The sequence below is a fragment of the Crotalus tigris genome, unplaced genomic scaffold, assembly GCF_016545835.1.
Source record: "Crotalus tigris isolate CLP2741 ecotype Arizona unplaced genomic scaffold, ASM1654583v1 scf7180000024167.7108832, whole genome shotgun sequence".
NCBI lineage: Eukaryota > Metazoa > Chordata > Lepidosauria > Squamata > Viperidae > Crotalus > Crotalus tigris.
Window position 1 is genome coordinate 5,159,302 of NW_024100417.1, and position 21,517 is coordinate 5,180,818.

Genomic DNA, 21,517 nt, shown 5'->3' on the forward strand with positions numbered 1-21,517 from the left:
GTTGTAGTTTCATCCTCTTCAAAAATTAACCAATCGCACGATCCCAAGAGATTTACGTAGCTCCTTGAATCCGGTCACGTGTTGTGGAGTCCGTCGGTCAGTTAGTCCGTCAGTCGCATGGTCGGCTAATTCCTGGTCGGCTGTAGTCCGTGTTCAGGGCTTGTCTCCGCCATGTCCGGACTCGGGTTGCTGTATTCGGGACTGGGGCTGAGCGCGGCCGCCGCCATCGCCGGCATCGGTTAGTGATTGGAGCGAGAAACTCTCAAGGTTGCTGTTGGGGGGGGAGGGGGCGCCCGCTCTCCTTACCAGATTCTTACTTCCTCTTTATGTCGGGATCGGGGGCAAATTAGAGAGCGGGCGTCGGAGTGGCTCACCTGGCAGTCCAGTCGTCTGTCAAAATGCCCGAGTGAAGGAAAGCTATGGTTCTGCAGCGCGGGGTTTAGATGGGTGGATATTATAGGCGAATTATAGCATCCTCTGGCTGAAAGGAATCTTGAAACCCCTGTACAGACCCGAAAATGATTTGGTTCTCTTTAACACTTACCTTTTGTCGACAGGAAATGTTTTATTAGGAAGATACAGGTGCGCTTGCTTTTTTGCCTTTCCATCTCATGCCATTCTCCACATTTTAGAAACTGCTGGGTTGAGATTGCAGAAATAGACACTTAAAAGATGTTTCCATGTCTAATCATCCCGATTCGTTTCTAGTTAAGTGAGAAACAGTTTTCTTAGTGGCTTTGAGGTCTTGACTTTGAAATGATTCTGAATGAATACCTCTGGGTGCCAAAGAGTAATAGCAGAATGAAAGAAAAGCATTAAGAAACTTCTGAAATACAAGTTCAGTTCTTGTTGCTGCTTGATCAGTTTTATGTTAGAACAAAATATTTCTAGAAGAGAATAACCATGGATAAGATGATTAATGGAAAAGCATTTAACTGCTTCATCCTAGTTATCTTTGGTATAAAATTAATATGGAATGTTCACTAGCAATGTAAGTATTTACATATAAACAAGGATGTTGATTTTAATCTTTTGGTTGAGATAAGGCACAAAGATATTCAGGGAGTATATTCAGGGAAGTTTGCAGCTTGTATTTCAGATAAAAATATATCCATGTATTTATCCTATATAATATTCAGACTATAAATCATTATATTCTAATTAGATATTATTTCTAATTAAATAACATTTCCATTTATACCTTCCATGTAGCAACTCTGAGTTTTTCTGTACTCTACTTTTAAGGATAGATCCTACATGCCACATTACATTTTAGCTGATACAAGATTTTTTTCTTTTTTTGACTATGTATAATCAAATTGTTTCTTTATATCTATAATGAGAAAACTCATGCTGTCATATTTTATTTAAATTATTAATTTACTGCCCATCTCACAGATGTGACTCTGGAGAATTCACATTAAAAAATTAGAAAGGACAATATCAACTAAACATTTTGCTTTCAGAGCAAGAGTTGTAATGTCATGAAACTGATATAGATTATTTTCTGATCTACTAGACCTGCTAGATTTAATGGTAGATTGGAACCAGTAGAATTAGCACAAGTAAAACAGTCCAAAAGTGGCAGTTGTCCAAAACAATTTTTAAAAAATATTGTACTCGTATGTATCTTCTTAGATAACCCACAGTCTCAGTTGTGTGGAAGTCCACATGCAATGGGTAGCTGCTGCACTGCTGAATCCTAAGAATTTTTTCAGAAATTTTTCTATTTAATGAAACATAATGTTCAGTTAGTCACTTTGCAAGTAGTTTTCTGGCATATGTATGGCTTGCTTTGAATTTATTGCCAAACTTTGATTTTTGATCATTGTCATCAAAATGAGCTCTACACAAATGATTCTCAGTAAGGTCCACTCCTCTGATTGAACATTGAAATCTATCTGATGGTTGATCTCAGCTCCCTGTCTTCATGTTAGAGCCTGCTCACTATCTCAGCACCATATCTCCATCTGCCAGACCTTGTTTATATCATCTCTATCTTCCTGTATGCTACAGTAGTCAGCTAGCAGAAGCCCATTCATCATCTCAACCTTAACTTCTCATATGCTCAAAATCTGATTCACAAAAATACATTAGTAGTTAAAAACTAGTGGCGCAGCAGTTAGAGTGCAGTACTGCAGGCCACTTTAGCTGACTGTGTTCAGCAGGTCAGTGGTTCAAATCTCACCGGCTCAAGGTTGACTCAGCCTTCCATCCTTCCGGGGTAGGTAAAATGAGGACCCAGATTGTTGGGGGCAATGTAAATATATATTCATTGCTTACTGGTGTACACCGCTTAGAGAGTGCTTGCACTTAAAGCGGTATATAAGTCTCATAAATAAATAAGTCTCATAAATAAAATTGAAGTGTACATGTTATAAATAAGCAACATGAGAACTAAAATTCATAAAATTGAAAGGTCTCAACAGCAGTTACTGTGAGTCTACATGTGTTATGTTGGACAGAACTATTATGTGGTATTAGCAATGCGAAAACAAAAGTATGATTAGGAAATACAATAGCTTTTCATTAGGCTGGAGAGATGGCTGCTTGCCACCAATGCTTTAGTATTCAAAGATTTGTATTAACAAACATTCTTAACAAGTTTGTGTTAAAAGTTATTTACTAGAACATTGGGTACCTAAAATAATTCAAATGGTAAATAAAATAGAGGCAATAGGAAGGTATATACAAATGCAACTGGAATCATTATCATATGCTCTCATTATCAGATAGACAAAATATAGGTGGAGAATGCTTGTATAATTGAATAAGTCCTGCTTTTTAAACCTTTACTTTTGAGGGTGGGGGGAAAGCCTTCCTCTTTTGAGTTGTGCCAGATTCAGAATGAAGAACTTTAAGTATTTTGCCCTTGCCAGAGAAATCTCTGGCATGTCTCCAGGCTTTATCTTAAGCCTTAACTTCCACACTTCTGCAGGTGATTATCAAACACATTATTGGAAAGCAACTGTGTAACTGAATGGTATATATGTTCTGCTATGTACCTCTGATTTCTTAGGATCTATTAATAGCACTGCTAGATGATCAGAAGCCTCTGTTAGTATCACTACCGTAATCCTATGCAAAGTGTACATAGTAAACTTCATTTAGTTTGTTTTGTCAACAGTCTTTGAAGCAACTCACCTAGTGAACCTGGGAACTTCAACTCCATTAGTTCGGCTGATGTGGTTCAGACTTGTTCAGTCAGGAATGATAAACAACAAACTCAAGTCTGACCTTCTAACTCAACTCTGTATTCCTTTAAGGTCATTTTAGCAAGTGGGCACAACTTATTTGAGAAATCAGAATTTCTTCCTGGTTTTTGCTGGGAACATCCCCCACACTTAATATCCTACTCTGCTTAACCTTGCTCCATTTCTGTCCTTGTAATGTTTGCAGCCAAGATTTCCTCTCCTGCATGCCTTTCTATGGCTTCTTAGCGGGCAAGGGAAATTCTTAGTTCTGCTTTCTCATCTGGATGATTTGGGTGATTTAATTTTTAGTATGATTAACACTTCATAACAAAGGGGAAGTAAGCTTCTTCCTTTTTCAGTTAAACTTGTTTCTTATAGTGGCTTCCTATCTTCTTTCCAGTGAATCTTGAATTAATCATAATTCTGAAATTGTTTTAGAAAATCCATGCCCCTGAGCGGAATCCTGTTCACTAAACTGGATGATTGATAAGGATAGTCACAAAGTGGTCAATTAAATTCTGTTCTTTATTTGAGAAAATGAATTTAGATAAAGCCTTTATCTTATTTTATTAAGCTTCTCTGGGAGTTAGAAAGGCTCATATAACTGCTCAAAGATTATTTACATTTTAGACAAAATATGGCCAAATAATTGTGTTGCGTCCAAAGAAATGATAGTTAAGCAAAAAAAAAAAAAGTGAACCATGAGTGTGTATTAAATATGTGAAGATTGGGCTTTGGAGTAGAATTCTGTCTTGCTAGTTTAGTGATATGATAGAGAGAATGCAAAAATCTTACAAAAGAACTTCAAAGGAATATTGATGCTTCCATTGTTACTTAACTGGTGTAGGCTGTTGCAAATTTGGAAAATAATGCATAATGCAGATTAGATGTTATACTGTAAATACATCTGATCAGGAAGATTAGACTGAAAAAAATTACTTGTTTCAGAAACTAGATATTGTCAGTTTTTTGGTTAAAGAGAAATTTAATTCAAGGCTCCTTTGTCCAAACCCACTAGCAGTTTTTAGTTTGAAAGTTCCAGGACCTTTCATGGTAGTTCACGTGTATAGGTACCTGATTGCTAATGATGTTTAATAATTTAAATCTGATAATTGAAAGAGAAGGCTTTAGCATAATATGTGATAGGGCTCGTCATTTCTTAAACTGCTGACAACATAAACAGGTAGGAACAGCTTTTTCTACAGTAGTTCCAGACTACATCTTGTGAGTTCACTGAAGCATTAACATAATTGGAAGGAGGGAAGCACCATTCCATATTTCTGCACAAAATCTGCCTTTTTAGTAACTACAAAAGAGCCTCTATTTATATTAATTAAGCATCAGGTGCAAAAGCTATGCCTATACCTAGTAGCCTCTAATTTATACATATAGATTGCAAGCTACTTGGAAGAAAAAAATGTTCACTTCTGTTTTCCTGACAAATAAATACTTATTAAGGTATATTTTAAATTTAGATGGATAAAGGGTATGGAGTTTGCATGACTTGAAGCTGAGATTGTCATTTGGCAGAAGCTGTACATCTTTAAAGGAGGTTTTGTTTATAGTAATATAACTGACCTTATCTTGTACAGAGACTCAATGTTTCTGAATTAACTCTAAGTTACTGATTGCTGTTTCCAGTTTCATGGCTTGTTTCCTCACTCTGTTTTTAACATATAAAGGGATACTTCTAGTTTTCATGTTCTTGGTGATTATGTTGTGATTTAAAAATCCAGGAATGAGAACTATGCAAACTCTTATGAATTGATTTGATAACTATAGCCACCCAACTTAGTCTCTGAGTAGAAAGATTAAACTCTAATTAATACATACATGTTTTGTAATGCTATCTCTACTTTCTTTTTGTTTCTTTAGATCAAAATGCCATCTATTGCTTTCTTTCTTAAGTAATTAATTGTGGAAACCAATACAAGCTTGCTTTCCTGTTCAAGGGCTTATTTCTCCTTGATATTATAGGGAGTCTAGTTAAGCCCCCTCTCCCCCTTTTATTTCTTTCTTCTGAAATTCTTAGATTCTTTGTGGAAAAAGTCTTGAGACTACTTACAAATGAGGTGGAATACTTGTATCCTGTGACTATGTTGTCATATTTTGTTAATATATGCTGATACATATTTCCCATAAGTGTGTCATTAACTAACTTTGCAAACTGTTCGTTTTTCTGAAAATTCCACTCTTGAGGTTACATATATGAATTTTTCCCCCTAGCTATAGTGTATGATATTTGGTATATTTGGTCTGCAGTAATTGGTCTATGCTTATCCACCCATTTATACGTAGAAAGTTTTATCGTGAAAAGTAAGTTGGCATTATGGAGATATATGGTGTAAATTGGATGAAGATGTTATACAAGAATTGATATTATTTGCCTGATCTGATGTGAGTGATGTGTCAATACTGGTACCATCACAGTTTCAGGCATTGAGAGATAGGGACTAACTTTAGAAACATTCAACTTTGCTTTTGTTTTTCAGGAATCTGCTACACAATATTTGACCTGGGCTTTCGCTTCGATGTAGCATGGTAAGATGTCCCTTTCTTCCCAAACTGGGATTGAAGTAGTAGGGGGAAAGTGGCTTATGAATATTCTTCACGATGGCTCAGGAAAAGTGCAGTGGAGATTAAGAGAAATTGGCCAATGTATCTCACATGTTCTTTCTTGGATTATGGATTCCTGAAGACCTGGCAAGGCTGCACCGCAAGGATGAGTAAGCAAAGCTTGGCCTGTTTGCATCCACACTGCAGTTCTTGACAGCAATATTAATGGCACTGTTCACTTTTACTAATCAGTTCTGCTAATAGCAACACTCGTCAATTGGCATCTGTTTTTATTATTATTATTATTATTATTATTTATGAATAGCTTGTCCTTATGCTTGGCTAGGTAAGGTTACAAGCCCTATTTGTACGGATAAACTTTTACTTCTTGCCCCGAAACAGTTTTACTAAATTCATCAAAGATCAGAACATACAAAATAATAAGATTTGTATCCCTCTTTGGTAATGTTTTTAATAATGAAAAATTGGAATATAAACTCAAATAATTATTAATATAATTATTAATATAATCAGGAAAAGGGGGGAATTAAAGAAAAAAGGGGAATTGGGAGACTATATACATGAATGCACAGGTAAATCTAAGGAGAATTTTTTTATAATCCACATTTAGTATTTCCTCTTCAAAACTTACTTGAGGTAAACTATCACAAAAGAAATACTACAACTAAGAAATGCAGGTCAGAGAAGAATAAAATGACCTTTGATTATAAGGTTCTACAGCAGTGGTTCTCAACCTGTGGGTCGGGACCCCATTTGGGGTCGAACGACCATTTCATGGGGGTTGCCAAACAATGCAGTCCACCATTTTTTCCCCTTTTCCTTAGCTGTGCTACTCCCTTTTATTCTATTGGCTTTTGAAAGCCAATAGAATAGACTCTCTTGAATAGAGTCTAATTCTATTGGCTTTCAAAAGCCAATAGGAATTGTCCAGGCTGTCTCTGCCCTGCTGAGCCCGCCAAAAGTCCCATTCTGCAAACGGTGCTGCACCAGTTGAGTAGTCCTCGACTTACGACCGGTTGAGTAGTCCTCGACTTACGACCGGTTGGGGGTCGCGGCATTAAAAAGGTTGAGAACCACTGTTCTGCAGAGACCTTTGCGGTTAACTTCGGTCAGTGCCGCTTATCTCATTTTTAAATACTACTGTACTGATTCAGAGAAAGATACATTTAGTTTACCAGTTTTTTGCAATAGCAAAACTGGCAGCTAATAGGAATTGAATTAATTACTTAAACTGCATCCTGGACATAAATTGTTTCAATTCCTCCTCTTGGGACTAAAGAGCTAAAGAGCATTGCATGCCAAAACAACTAGATACAGAGATAGTTTTTTTCCTCGTACCATCACTCTGCTGAATACTTAATTTCCACATTTCTGTCTTAGGTCTAAGTATATTACCCATATAGTATGGCTGTATCAATTTTATCCTTCTCGTCTGTTCCACTACCTTCTCTATTGGTATCATTATTATGATTATTATCCTTTGTTATTATGATTATTATTTGTTGTTTGCATGTACACTGAGAGCTTATGCAACAGAAACAAATTCCTTGAGTATCTAATCACATTTGCCAATAAAGCTATTCTATTCTATTCTATTCTATTCTATTCTATTCTATTCTATTCTATTCTATTCTATTCTATTCTATTCTATTCTATTCCACCTAAATTTATGTTTGGAAATGCAGAAATAAACTAGCTACAGAGTGAATTGCCAAAGATCATTATATAATTTTCTTGATTCCACTAAACACTTTTGACCAAAGCAAATAGCTACAGATGTGTTATTATAAAAGAAGTGAATATATTTCAATTGATTTACAGCTTCTGACAATTTGTGCTCTGAAGCTTTTATTACTCTAACATTTATTGACAGAATCTTCATTGCATGCTCAACAATCCAGGATGGATAGAATTAGGAAATCAGAAGAACCCTGCCGGTCAGGTTCAGAATTAGCAAAAGTGAGAAACAGAATATAATTCAGGAGCTTATTTGCTGGTGTTCTGTTAGGTGATGGATCAAACAGTTTCATTGCTTGCTGTATTTCATGAGCTTTTATCTATTACTGACTATGCCAGCTTAGCGTCACCTCAGCACAACTGTCTTACAGTTTTTGCTGTCTCATTCAGAAATATTTTTGTCTTAATATGGTATCAGCCCACTGCCTGTTTGCATGAGTGAAAATATATATTTTATGTACATTAAAATGGAACAATAGACTAATTGTTATAGCCAAACCATAACGGTAGTCTTTTCTCAGTGTTTTTAACTAGGACTCCTCCTTTTCCTCTTTTGTGAGAATAGTGATTTCATATACTGTGATGGGTGGGGCATGGAATATTTTAAGGTATTTTTTATATATATATAGGTTCCTGACTGAGACTTCTCCATATATGTGGTCTAACCTGGGTATTGGGTTATCCATTTCATTGTCAGTGGTGGGAGCTGCATGGTGAGTATCTTTTTTCTCCATATCTCTCTTCTGTTCACTAGCTGGCAAGTACAACTGATCTCTGCTTTTGAGTTCACTTACTGATATTAAAATGATACATGAAACTAAGTAGCTTCAAACCAGTTATTTTTTGCTGGGAAACAACTGAGGACTCATGTAAGAGACTTTGTCTTGCATAATGGAAAGACATAAAGAGTTTATGAATAAATAATTTACTACAAGGCATAATCTGAACAAACTATTTGCCATCTAGTGGTGCTGATTCCAAATTATCTGTGCAACATGGTGAAGGCTGTCCCATCTAATCATTCTGTTTTTAGGGGGATTTACATAACTGGATCCAGCATCATTGGAGGTGGTGTCAAAGCACCTAGGATCAAAACCAAAAATTTGGTCAGGTGAGAAAAGCTTTTTTCTCCCTTTGTATTACAGACATACTGCAAACTACAAAGGTCATGAGAACATCAGATCATGGGACAATATTATTCTTCAGATAGCAGTGGAATTAAATCATCAGGGCACGTAATGGAACAAAGTTCTTTAAAGGGAAAAATGTTTGTTTCAGTGACACTCCTCCCCAACTCTACCCCAAAACCATGGTGTAAGCATATACAGATTGAAGCTGGTAATAGGCTTTTTTTGTGGTACAAAATTCAGCAGTACAGTATATTATTGTCACCATGGCATCTAGGATAGAACCTTAGCATGGGGCACAAAAGCCTTTTTTTTTTTTAAGAAAAATAAGGTGTCAATGATGTAATCTGGGGATGATAGCCATTTTTTCTTGCCCCACTTCAACTGCTAAACTGTTCTTTCTCCTTGCAGTATAATCTTTTGTGAAGCTGTGGCTATCTATGGAATCATCATGGCTATTGTGATTACCAACATGGCAGAGGTATTAACTGTTTTGTACAAGATGGATATATTTCTCTGCTAAAGTTGACTGTACCATTTTCAGATATTTCTGATTTGATGTTAACCTCATCCATTTGCTTCCTGGGAAGAAAGCAAAGTAGATTATAGTATTCCAAACCAAAATACTGATCAAGTCAATGAATAAGTTTCTGGTGTTGTGCTAAATAATTTCAGATAACAGACAGCAAATAGCAAACATGGCTCAAGCTTTTAAGGTAACCTCTCTAATCATGAGTGAGTATAAAAGCTTGGCCAGATGCTTTTCAAACACTGAACAGTATTGCTAGGAGAAAAATTAGTAATCTCCATTGCAAATGAAAGAGAATCTGCTAATAAAAATAATGTTGCAAACATTTTATTTTTATGAGCAGATTCTCTTTCGTTTGTCCCAAATAAATGTTCATGGACAGTCTCAAGTAAATGTTTGTCCAAAAGTAAATGTTTGTCCAAAAGTTATCAACTATCTTAACTATCAAAAGATATCAACACTGGTCCAAAAGTTATCAACTAGTAAGAGATAAGCTATCCTAAATGGTCTGCAGTTGCCCCATTTTTTTAAAGGAATTAGTTTTGGTAAATCCTAATGCCAAGAGATTAGTACCCTATTTGTGATGTTGGGCCTTGGGCATCAGTTGGGTTTGCCGCTACTGTATCAGCCTTCCTGCTATGTAGCAGCTTCCCTGCCTGTGATGCTTGATGTTATGTTTGGATTGGCGGTGAAATTTTCCAGGTTAATGGTGTTGCAAGTCTTTAATCTGCCTTCCCTAGGTGAAAATTTGAAAGCGGTATGGGAATTTCATGGCCATCATAGCAACCATAGATCTGATCCTGCTTTTTCAGGGACTACCCCACTGGGGATGGGATCAGGGCAATATATTAGACCTTGTTTTTATCTCAGAGGGTTGGTTATAATTGCTATATCTTATCCTTCTGGTGGGAGATATTATTCTAATCTGTTTGGGAAAATGTTTTTGTTTCATAGAATGCTTTTTTTCCCCTTGCAGCCATTTAATGGTAGAACCCCTGAGCAAATAGGTTCTCAGAACTATCATGCAGGTAAGCTATATTTGTGTGTGGGGGGGGGGTATTAGGAAAGACTGCTCTTACCTTTGTAGGAACATCGTGGATTCCTAATTACTTAAGAAATGCCATCTTCAAGTCATGCTATTATCTATATAAGTATAGGAAGTATGGTGCCCTATACATTAACTATAACAACCCATATTTTTATTAATTTTTCTTTTTACTTGTGGGAGATCTAATAAAATGAGCTTACAAGACCATCACATGTTCTCATTCTGGTCTATGCTAGTCTTCAGGATTTCAAATCTTTCCCAGCCTTATGAGGGATTGAATCTGGAAAAACCCACCAAAAAGCATGACTTTTATCACTAAATTCTGGCCCTTTCTTAGTTGGATTTATGTCTACACAAAAATTGCAGAAGTTTTATCCTGCTAAGCTATCAAACAATATGGATGTAACCAGCAAGGAGCATACAGATTCTACGAGTTGACTTTCCCTTGTTCTGACTTTCTTGTTCCATTCTGCACTAGCAATTTCTAATGTGCTGACTGTCTTGGACTGGGTGCTTATCATTGGATTATCACTGAAGAGATCAGAATAATATGCATGCTGTATTGGTATGGTGCAAAACCACCATAATAGCAGTGATGTTCTTATGGCAAACCTCAGAGGCTAGATTTTCAGATATGAACTTAATAATCAAATCATGTTTTTACTCCATTGTTCTTAAGGAAAAATCCTGAAAGCTTGACAATTTGAAAGTGCCATTGGATACTGCCCATTCCTAATACGGTTTTCTCTATGTAGGTTTCTCCTTGTTTGGGGCAGGTTTGACTGTAGGACTTTGCAATCTCTGCTGTGGTGTATGTGTGGGCATTGTGGGAAGTGGTGCTGCACTAGCAGATGCTCAGAATGCCAGCCTCTTTGTCAAGATCCTAATTGTGGAAATTTTTGGCAGTGCCATCGGACTCTTTGGAGTCATTGTAGCAATCCTGCAGGTAAGCCACTCTTATTTTTCTCCACATGAGATAGTCTGCTTATTATAATTTTTCCAGTTTCCAACTCTCGTATAGAAGCAAAAAGTAATTTTTCAACAAAGCCCTAATAAATTTATAATCCCTGTTTTCCTAATACCAAGCAGTTATATTAATATGGCAAGGAGCAGCTCCCTAATGTTTCTCTGAATTTAGGGGCACCCACAGCCAGCCCAACTTCCAAAAGTTGGAAAGAGACAAGAAATTAACTTTTCAGTCTGTTTTCCTAGGATTGTATGGTTTCAACTCATTTTGTTCATGGAGTGTCTTCCATTTACATTAGAGCACTGATCTGAATTTTTCATTTCAGTCTCCTGTGCTTTTTTTCTAGTGTTCCTTACTCTCATCCAAGACTGCTGTGTTTTCTCATTATCGCAAACAGATAGATTTGTTAATATTTGTTTTTTAAAAATCCACATTCCTGCACATAAAGAAATCTGTTACTTGATGATATGTGAGGAAATATGATAGTCATAACTATCATAGCTGGCACTGAGAAATAGAGAAACATACAGTAGTGGCCAAAATTGTGGAAACTTTTTGGGAAAAGTGTTCAGTAGAAATGCCACCTTTGGTTTAGTTTCCACCAATTTTTCTTCTAATTTCTTTATAACTGTAGCCTTGTTCACTTAATAATACTATTTTACATCACTTTCTGGCAACCAGTCAACTCTTTGCACCATTACTTTAATTTTTACAAGCTCACTAAATGAAAGAACACAAAAAACCCCAACCAGCTTGATAGCGATCACATAACACACTGACAAATGTCCTCCTCTCAGCTTCAATATATGATATCAATAACTGAATCCTAGTGTGATCTGACTGGTTCATTGCCAAAACAAGATGACACCTGATTGGCTCTCTAAACACTCCTGCTCATTGGCTACAATCAGATTAAGGAAAGCTACCTGATATCAACCTAAGCAAGTTCCTTTTTCTGATTATTTGGCTATAACGTTTCATAGAATACAGTACAGATAATTGAATAAACTTTGTTGCATTACATTCTTGATTAAATTATATTTCCATTGATATATAATTTGATGGTACTACTCCCCCAAAAAGTGGTGTTATTAGCCATCAGACCTCAAAAATACACTTTTCCCAAAAGGTTTCCACAATTTTGGCCATTACTGTAATTAATCACTCATAACATAAGTAAGGAGGCTTAGGGAAGCTCCTCCCCCAGCAATATAATGAATTTTGGAATCATGTTTAAGGAATAAGGTTATAGAGGATGTTGCTATTTATGGTCCCTTGAATCAACTCTGGTTTCTGGAGACCGCATAAAGTTTCTTGGTAATTTACTGATACCTTCTTTCTCAGACTGAGAGCGTGCAACTGGTTCAAAATTACCAGCTGGCTTCAAGCTTATGGGAGGACTGGTACTCAGACTTCCATGCTCTTAGACCAACACCTTTAACCATTACACAAAACTGACTTAGCGATATGTAATTCATAAAGTATACAGTTTTCCTGATCTTTTGCCTTTCTTGTATTTTGCAGACATCTAAAGTGAATATGGGTGACTAAACTCTTTGCCAACTGCAGATCCTGTATATATTTATTTAATGTCTCCTGATGGCCTAGGAGCTTGATGTATAAAGTTCTTCCTGTGATCTTCACTTACTGGGCCATGGACAAACTTGATAAATTGACATGTGTTTGTGAGAATTGATCCTTCTCTTCCCCCTGCCTTTTTCCTGCTCTGTTTTTCCAGAAGGAAGGGGCTGGATGCCTTGCTGGAAAGAGCCTTAGGTGTTCTAGCCTTTTGCACTCTCTGTGGCAATCACTGCCAATTATAATACAGTGTTCTATGAAAGAAAATTGTTCTTGTCCCAAATAGATGCCCTTCTTGTGTGCTCCCTGCTGCTGTGCCCCAATTATTATCCTGGCTTTGATGGCTGATTTTTATTCCCCTTGAATAATGGTTGGCAGTGGCTGAGCTCTTGGCTTTGGAGGCTGTGGATAGTGCCCCTTCTACACATACCTCCAGATGAAGGTGCACAAGAAATGAACAATGTGATTTTCTGGGTTTTCTGAAGCACCACAAATAATTGGTTATTAAAATCAATGATGATGAAAGTATCTTGTATTGTGGTTAATAGTATTAAATGTTTTGCTTGAACTGTGGCTGGTGAAAGATCTGTACTATATCAACTGTAGTTTCAAACACTGCAGTAAAAGCAAACTGAATTGATTTTTAAGAAGAAGCCTTAGAATATTGTTTTCTAAGATGCTTGGCACTATATTACATCCTCTTTACTTATTTCATTTTATTTTTAAAAAGTTTTAAATTGCTCCAATCTACATCCTCTGTCCAGTATGTATCAGTAGTCATTAAAAAAAAAACACCACATCAACTCATACCACCAATAAAACAACCCATCAGTGTTATAAATGCACAAAGATGGGAGCAAATATCTAGGCTTTGCTTCAACGTCCTGAAGAAAAGAAATGTTTTGAAAGGTTTTTCTGAAAGCCAGAAGAAAAGAGCCAAGCACATCTCTGGATGCAGCATTTTTTGTTATGTTGGCGCTTCTGTCAAGAAGGCCTGCCTTTTTTGCCATGTACTTCCTATCTCTCAAGATGGGGGAGGGGAGGAGAGAAGAGGAGAACCCCCGCCAGGCCTTCTCTGGATTTAACAGGAGGACAAGCCGATTCTTTGGAGAAAGCAATAAGTGATCTCACTCAATGCCAACACTGGACACCTCCTGGTAATGCAGCAACCCATAAAATAAGTGTTTGTTTTTGCAGCAGCAGGCTCTAATAGCTCCAGCTACAGCATTTTGCATCATTATAGCTTCTAAGGCTATGTAGAACGTATTGCTATACTTTAATCCAATCAAGTGGTGACTGTCACTGTCACCAAGGCCTCCCCCTGCTGTTCAAATAGGAACTGTGAGCAGGGAGGACCAGCAAGTCATAGAATTCCTTCAGAGGCAACAGAAATTCATTTAGAGCTAAGCTTGAAACTGAAATTTCTTAGGAGCTACATTTTTTGTGTATATTTAGACATTTTAACCTTTTAGTCTATGTTTGTTTCTCCATTTGTAATACTAAGTCTTCTACAACACATCTGACTTGGCCTGAATTGGCACTATACCATTGACATCATCAGTATAATTATTAATGATGTCGCATTTATATGAGATACAGGACCAAGCCCTGTGGCATCCAAACATGGAGCATCTGAAGGCTTGATTGCTCTTTCTCCTAAACTCTTTATCCCAGGGCTTTTCAACCTTTTGTACCACTTTTAGGATATGGCAATAACCGAGTACCACAAGTCTCCTAGCAAGGTGTCAAAAACCTGATGACTAAAAAGGAAAAAAGTGATGAAGTACAGGTAGTCCTTGACTTACAACAGTTTGCTTACAACTGTTCGAAGTTACAATGGCACTGAAAATGCCCCCCAAGCCACAGCAAGATGCCTGCCTACCCGGCGACGCTCTTCCTCCTGTCCGAGGTTTTCATTGTTGTGAGCATTTCTGTTGAGGATTGGCAGCAGAGGTGGGGTGGGGGTGTTTGGTTTTTATTCCCCCTGTCTGCTGGGTGGTTGCAGCAGGTTTTGGTCACTTCACATGACCCTTGGACACTGTGACCGTCATAAATATGAATTAGTTGCCAAGCATCTGAATGTAAATCACAAGACCCTGGAGATGCTGCAACATTCCAGCTGATCGGCGCTTCTGAGCTCAGCAGAAGCCCCAGGATCAGCCCCGAGCTCCAGCTGGAGCCTGGCGCTGATCCTGATGCTTCCATTGAGCCCTGACAGTCCCGAAGAAGCACTGATCCTGGCGCTTCGGCTGAGACCTGCAGCTCCAGCCATCTCTCGCTCAGGCTTGTGCGGTGCTGCCACCAGTTCAGCTCATTCCCCTCCCCCACTACCACTTTTCTGGGATGGTCACGTACCACCTGCCAGGTGCCAATGTACCACAGGTGGTACCCGTACCATTGGTTGGAAAGCCCTGCTTTATCCAATAAGAATGGATCTACTATTAAAAAAAGTGCCACCAGCAATAAGATAATAGGGTCAACAACACTGCTGAAAGATTGAATAGAACAGGGAATGTTGCACACATGGACACCCATCCAGATCCTAATGAAAGTGCACCCATCAGAAAGACAATATTGTTTCCCTTCCTCCTGCTAGGTCTGAATCTTGACAGGAAGGCCCAAATAATCTGTCTTTTCTAATATCTAGTTAATTCTTCCTCCACCAACTTCCCAAACACAGAATGGTGCAGACAGGATGGAAGTTGTCCAATAGGGTTTGGCTGACCCTCTTGTCCAAAAGTTTTGGTCTCATTTGAGGCAGAGCTGTCCATCAAATGTCAGGAAATTTTCCAAGTGCCTTTGTAATAGATTCATTGCCTTCACAATCTTCAAGTTGATAAGGAAATTATCCCACTGTAGTAGAAGTTAAATGATAATATCTTCCCTATCCAGATGACATCTCATAGTTTCTAAAGTAAAAATTAGGTCCAGCATGTGCCCTTTCTTGGGAGCTGGGACCAAGATCAACTGTAACAAACCCATGATTGCTATGGAGGCCATGGAATCCCAAGCTGTCCCAGAACACAAGCGTTAAACCTGTCCCCTTTAACAACTTCAGGAACCATTGCCATTTACCCATGAATACACCTACATACACATCTATCTAAAATACAGTAAAAAAAAAAAACCAAAGTAAAAAATAAAGCCCTAGAAACCAGCTATTGCCAAAGGAGACAAAAATGCATGGGAGGAAAGATCTGGTAGGTTGAAACCTCTCCTACCAGTAGTAATCCTATGTATTTTTAAATGATTTTTTTTCAAAATATAGAAAAAAAACCATGCTGTACTTCTTTATTTTCCTTTAGAAAACTTGGAAAGCTCTCCAGGATTCAGCAATTTTGAAAAAAAGAGTAATATTTACATTCTACAAAAAGTGCACTAGGCTGTTAATGCTGCTTCTTAACTTCCTGGTTGCATAGGCTCAAGATTTCTTCAAACGTTTGAAACTATAGAAAACCTCTTTTCAAAGTTTGTGAGCAAAAATACTTAAATGTCTTATACTTCTGTTTATTCTCAAGTGAAAGAAAATAGCATTTGGGGGATATTTTTTGTCATCTTTCAAAGGCATAAACTGGTCATGCAATATACTGATTCAGGAGAAAGATTTAATCAATTTAACCTAGAGGATTGGCTTTTAATCCCACTTCTTGATGATTTAGTTGTCAAGCTACTAACTGAGCTAGGTGTCAAATTATGAATATAGAAGACATCAAATGCTAATCAACTTAATTTTTATGCTGGCACAACCTGATACTGCTCTTTCTGAAGCTGAGTAAAAATGATGTATTCCTTCTTTGTTTGAGTAACTAATTGGATGACAATAATATTGGTAAAGAAGAATGGAAAAAAGGCCTAACTTGGCAATAGCAATAGCACTTAGACTTATATACCATTTCATAATGCTTTACAGCTCTCTCTAAGCGGTTTACAGAGTCAGCACATTGCCCTCAACAATCTGGGTCCTCATTTTACCGACCTTGGAAGGCTGGAAGGCTGAGGATAGAACTGCTGGCAGTGGGCAGAGTTAGCCTGCAATACTACATTCTAACCACTGCGCCAACATGGCTATTTAGTACTTTAGTAAATGGCAGATATTTTGATTATTAGATATTAATATCTATAAGCTTATCCAAATTTAGTCTCAAATCTGATCACAAATATGTGTTCCCAAGTACCTTTTTGCCTTCAACTTTGAAGTGCTGCACAAGATAAAATTTTATTTTCATAGGATCATTCCTATGAGCCTCTATGATTTGATTCATTCTATTTATTCATATACATGCTGGATGATGGTTATTGTTAAAAATATAATCTTGTTTGACTAGATAATCTATGCCCTATTTTCATATATGAGATTTTCATAACCATGGCACTATTTCCATTTGGTAAACTACAGTCAGACTTTATTATCATAAAAATACTATGGCAATTTTTCTCCCTAGCTTGCTGTTGGTGAAGGAAGCATACTTTACAACCACCAATCAAAATATGTTGGGACTACTGGCTTAAAGGAGCTGTAACCTATAGTGGCATGATCCATAAACTCATTGCCATCCCAAAAGCCTATAGGCATAGCTGTTCCAGATGATCACATCTGGTCTAACTGCAGAATTATTTCATTTGTCAAATGTTTCCCTAGAACAGACATGTCAAACACAAGGCCCGGGGGCCGGATGCGGCCCGTGAAGTGGTTTCATGTGGCCCGCAAAGCCATCCTGGAAACAGTGAGGGAACGGCCCCCGCTGCCTTGGCCCAGGCTGCCTGGGAGGGAATGTACAATTTTGTGGGGGCCATCTATGCTGAAATGCATTCAGTCTTAGCTCTACAAGGCCGTCTGGAAACAGCAAGGAACCAGCCCCTGCCACGTCGGCCCCACCACCTGGGTGCATGCTGGGGAGGTGTCACCCTTTGTGAGGAATGAAGAAATGCACCATCGCCTGGAAGTGGCCAGCAAATGGCCCTCGCCTACTTCACATATCCGGCTTGATGGGCTCTGCCCTGGTCCCACCCCTTTCTGCCAGAGACCCTCAGATCTGTCCCACTCCTGCCCAGGTCCCCACAGGCACCCTTGACGCAAATGATGTAGAGCTGGCCACGCCCACCCAGTAGTCCACACCTACTCCAACCACGCCCACCCAGTAGGCTGTACCCACCCTGGCCACATACACACACACACACACACACACGTGGGCAACTGCAATGCTGATGCGACCCTCAATGAAATTGAATTTGACACCCCTGCCCTAGAACTTTCCCTCACAGTAATAAAATTGATTTATTACAAAAAATAATTCATTGACACATGTATGTAGTTTCTTGGTAATAACAGAGAAAGGATTTGCCACTGCCTTTCTCTAAGGTTTTTTTTTTTTTTCAATTTCCCAATGACATCCACAGCCCTGTCCTTGAAAGAATCTTATCCAAGTATGATCAAGTCTGCTTAACTTTCAGGTTCTTATAAAGCGGGGAGGAAGTAGGACCTGCTGAGACAAGATATTAAAATATAATAATTTATATATAAAATATATATAATTTCAATTAGCTCTGAAATGGACTAAGGGAGACAGCCTTCTATTGACAATGAAGAATCCCAAGTACCTTGTGGAAGGGAAAGGAAGGTAATATCTCAGCAGCTCTTTTCCTTGGTTCCATCTGCCTATTTATTTTATTTGTGCATGATTTCAAGGGCTGCTACTTTACTTTGCCCCAAAATTGGTTCTCCTAGAAATGTTATCATCATTATTATTATGGTTGGTTGCATAGACAGCTAGATGTTTAGACTGGATTTGGAATTTTTATCCACCTGTTGAATCCTTCCCAAGGCCTGGAATAAGCAGATATTGTTTGATGGTGTTTTGTCGCAGATGTAAGCTGTTCCAAATAAATCTTTCTTTTGCAATAGATTGATGATGTTTTTATCAAACCTGATGGTCTTCAAGTGGTGCTCTAGATGTTTATTATTTATTTATTTGACTTTTATTCCACCTTTATTACCTTGTAACTCAAGGCAGCGAACCTATCTAATACTCCTTCCTCTTCGTATTTGTCCCACAACAACCCTGTGTGGTGGGTTGGGCTGAGAGTGAGTGACTGGCTGAAAGTCATTCATGCCTAAAGTGGGACTAGAACTAACAATCTCTTGGTTTCTAGGCAGCACCTTAACCATTACACCAAAATGACTATATTATTTTAGATGTTTAACCCGCTGTTTTATATACAGGTGAAACTCGAAAAATTAGCATATTGTGCAAAAATTCATTTATTTCGTTAATGCAGCTTAAAAGGTGAACCTAATATATGAGATAGACTCATTACATGCAAAGCAAGATAGTTCAAGCCGTGATGTGTTCATAAGTGAGATGATTATGGCTTACAGCTCATGAAAACCCCAAATCCACAATCTCAAAAAAATTAGAATATTACATGCAATCAATAAAACAAGGATTGTACATAGAACAATATTGGACCTCTGAAAGTATAAGCATGCATATGTACTCAATACTTGGTTTGGGCCCCTTTTGCAGCAATTATTGCCTCAATGCGGCGTGGCATGGAAGCTATCAGTCTGTGGCACTGCTGAGGTGTTATGGAAGACCAGGATGCTTCAATAGCGGCCTTCAGCTCTTCTGCATTGTTCGGTCTCATGTCTCTCATCTTTCTTTTGGCAATGCCCCATAGATTCTCTATGGGGTTCAGGTCAGGCAAGTTTGCTGGCCAATCAAGCACAGTAATCCCACGGTCATTGAACCAGGTTTTGGTGCTTTTGGCAGTGTGTGCCTCTCCATTCTTCCTCCAGACTCTGGGTCCTTGGTTCCCAAATGAGATGCAAAAGTTGCTCTCATCAGAAAAGAGGACTTTGGACCACTGAGCAACAGACCAGTTCTGTTTTTCTTTAGCTCAGGTAAGACGCTTCTGACGTTGTTTGTTGTTCAGGAGCGGCTTGACAAGAGGAATATGACATTTGAAGCACATGTCCAGGATCCATCTGTGTGTGGTGGCTCTTGATGCACTGACTCCAGCCTCAGTCCACTCCTTGTGAAAGTCCCCAACACTTTTGAATGGCCCTTTCCTGACAATCCTCTCCAGGCTGCGGTCATCCCTGCTTCTTGTGCACCTTTTTCTTCCACACTTTTCCCTTCCACATAACTTTCTATTAATGTGCTTTGATACAGCACTTTGGGAACATCCAACTTCTTTTGCAATTACCTTTTGAGGCTTTTCCTCCTTGTGGAGGGTGTCAATGATGGTTTTCTGCACAACTGTCAGGTCAGCAGTCTTTCCCATGATTGTGATTCCTACTGAACCAGACTGAGAGACCATTTAAAGGCTCAGGAACCCTTTGCAGGTGTTAACTGATTAGAGTGGGACACTTTGAGCCTAGAATATTGAACCTTTTTACAATATTCTAATTTTTTTGAGATTGTGGATTTGGGGTTTTCGTGAGCTGTAAGCCATAATCATCTCACTGATGACATATCACGGCTTGAACTATCTTGCTTTGCATGTAATGAGTCTATCTCATATATTAGGTTCACCTTTTAAGTTACTGAAATTACTGAAATAAATGAACTTTTGCACAATATTCTAATTTTTCGAGTTTCACCTGTATAACTCAAGGCAGCAAACATACCTAATACTCCTGCCTCCTGTTTATCCCATGTCAAAATCCTATAAAGTGGGTTGGGCTGAAAAAAAGCGACTAGCCCAAAGTCATCCATCTGGCTTTCATGCCTAACAGAAAGCCTAGAACTCATAGTCCCCTGGTTTCTAAGACAGCATCTTAACCCTTATACATACTGGCTCTTCATATGCTAGGACATTGCTTCCTTAGAAAAACATTCCCTTGCAGCTTGATTCTTGACAGCATGTCTATCATACAGATGAGCTATGAAGTCATAGAGAATGGTCTTGAACCTCAAACAGGCATGCACATTCCTCCAATTTTTCACCTCCTAGGGAGCAATGGTGGTGTTGTACTGGCTTATTGTTTCTTCTTGATTGATTTGGCTACATCCCTGCAAACTCCTTGTAAAATGCAGCAAATTTATTCACTTTAGATGTTTGCTAAGTGCCCAACATAAGGAGTCAAGCTGGCTCATCAGTCTAATGTACTGGCAAAAGGAATCATGCCAAGATGGTGGGTGGGTATTAAGGTAGAATCAAGGATTCTAAAAGTCTATTTCTCCACTCCCTGCAAATTGCAAGTGGTATTAGAATTAAGACAGTTGGGCTGAATCATTGGATTAACAAGTGAAGCTGGAAAAAAGCACTGAGAAACCTGACAATATAGAGGAAGAGAAAATAATAAATCCATGAGTCCTCCAATATTGTAGTGGGGCTTAAGCAGCTCAAATGTGTCTGGGCAGGTATATTAGTACAGTCTGGTAAATGCTTGGAGCCAATGTGTTCATCCATTTATATCATAGCTGCAGGAGAAAGCTGCAGTGCAAACTGGGACAAGAAGTATATAAGATGGGTGTTTCAGGGACTCTTCAGTCCAGGGCATTTATCTCTTTAAATCTTGTAGAAGGCCAAAGCACATTGATTGCATTGATGACATTAAGGGTATATATGTCAACATCATTGTAGCTTTAGCTACCCCTCTCCAGAAATATGGGCCCATGATTTGCTAACTGAATGCCTAAACAGTATTTCAGTAATTTGTTAGACATAGTTGTTCATATTGGGAGGTTTACACTTGCTTTGTGGGGGGGAAAAAGAATTCCTTCCTTTTTATTACTAGACTGAAGAGTTGGGGCT

At 38.3% G+C, this 21,517-nt stretch overlaps 1 protein-coding gene across 1 annotated transcript; it reads left to right on the forward strand.

Moving 5' to 3' along the window:
- The first annotated feature begins 67 nt into the window (after positions 1 to 67).
- Positions 68 to 13,285, forward strand: ATP6V0B (ATPase H+ transporting V0 subunit b). The gene is made up of 8 exons (XM_039323274.1): positions 68 to 238; positions 5,687 to 5,735; positions 8,138 to 8,221; positions 8,542 to 8,619; positions 9,047 to 9,116; positions 10,141 to 10,192; positions 10,968 to 11,158; positions 12,704 to 13,285. Exons 1-8 carry the CDS (start codon positions 172 to 174, stop codon positions 12,728 to 12,730), a joined length of 618 nt encoding a protein of 205 aa, XP_039179208.1. The 5' UTR covers positions 68 to 171; the 3' UTR covers positions 12,731 to 13,285.
- The last annotated feature ends 8,232 nt before the right edge of the window (positions 13,286 to 21,517 follow it).

What these genes read in the sequence shown, in the direction of transcription:
- ATP6V0B (XM_039323274.1), top strand. Translation starts at nt 172, where the DNA reads ATGTCCGGACTCGGGTTGCTGTATTCGGGACTGGGGCTGAGCGCGGCC. An exon ending in TTTCGCTTCGATGTAGCATG is followed by an intron (nt 5,736 to 8,137) that starts GTAAGATGTCCC and finishes ATATATATATAG; the next exon opens with GTTCCTGACTGAGACTTCTC. An exon ending in TGATTACCAACATGGCAGAG is followed by an intron (nt 9,117 to 10,140) that starts GTATTAACTGTT and finishes TTCCCCTTGCAG; the next exon opens with CCATTTAATGGTAGAACCCC.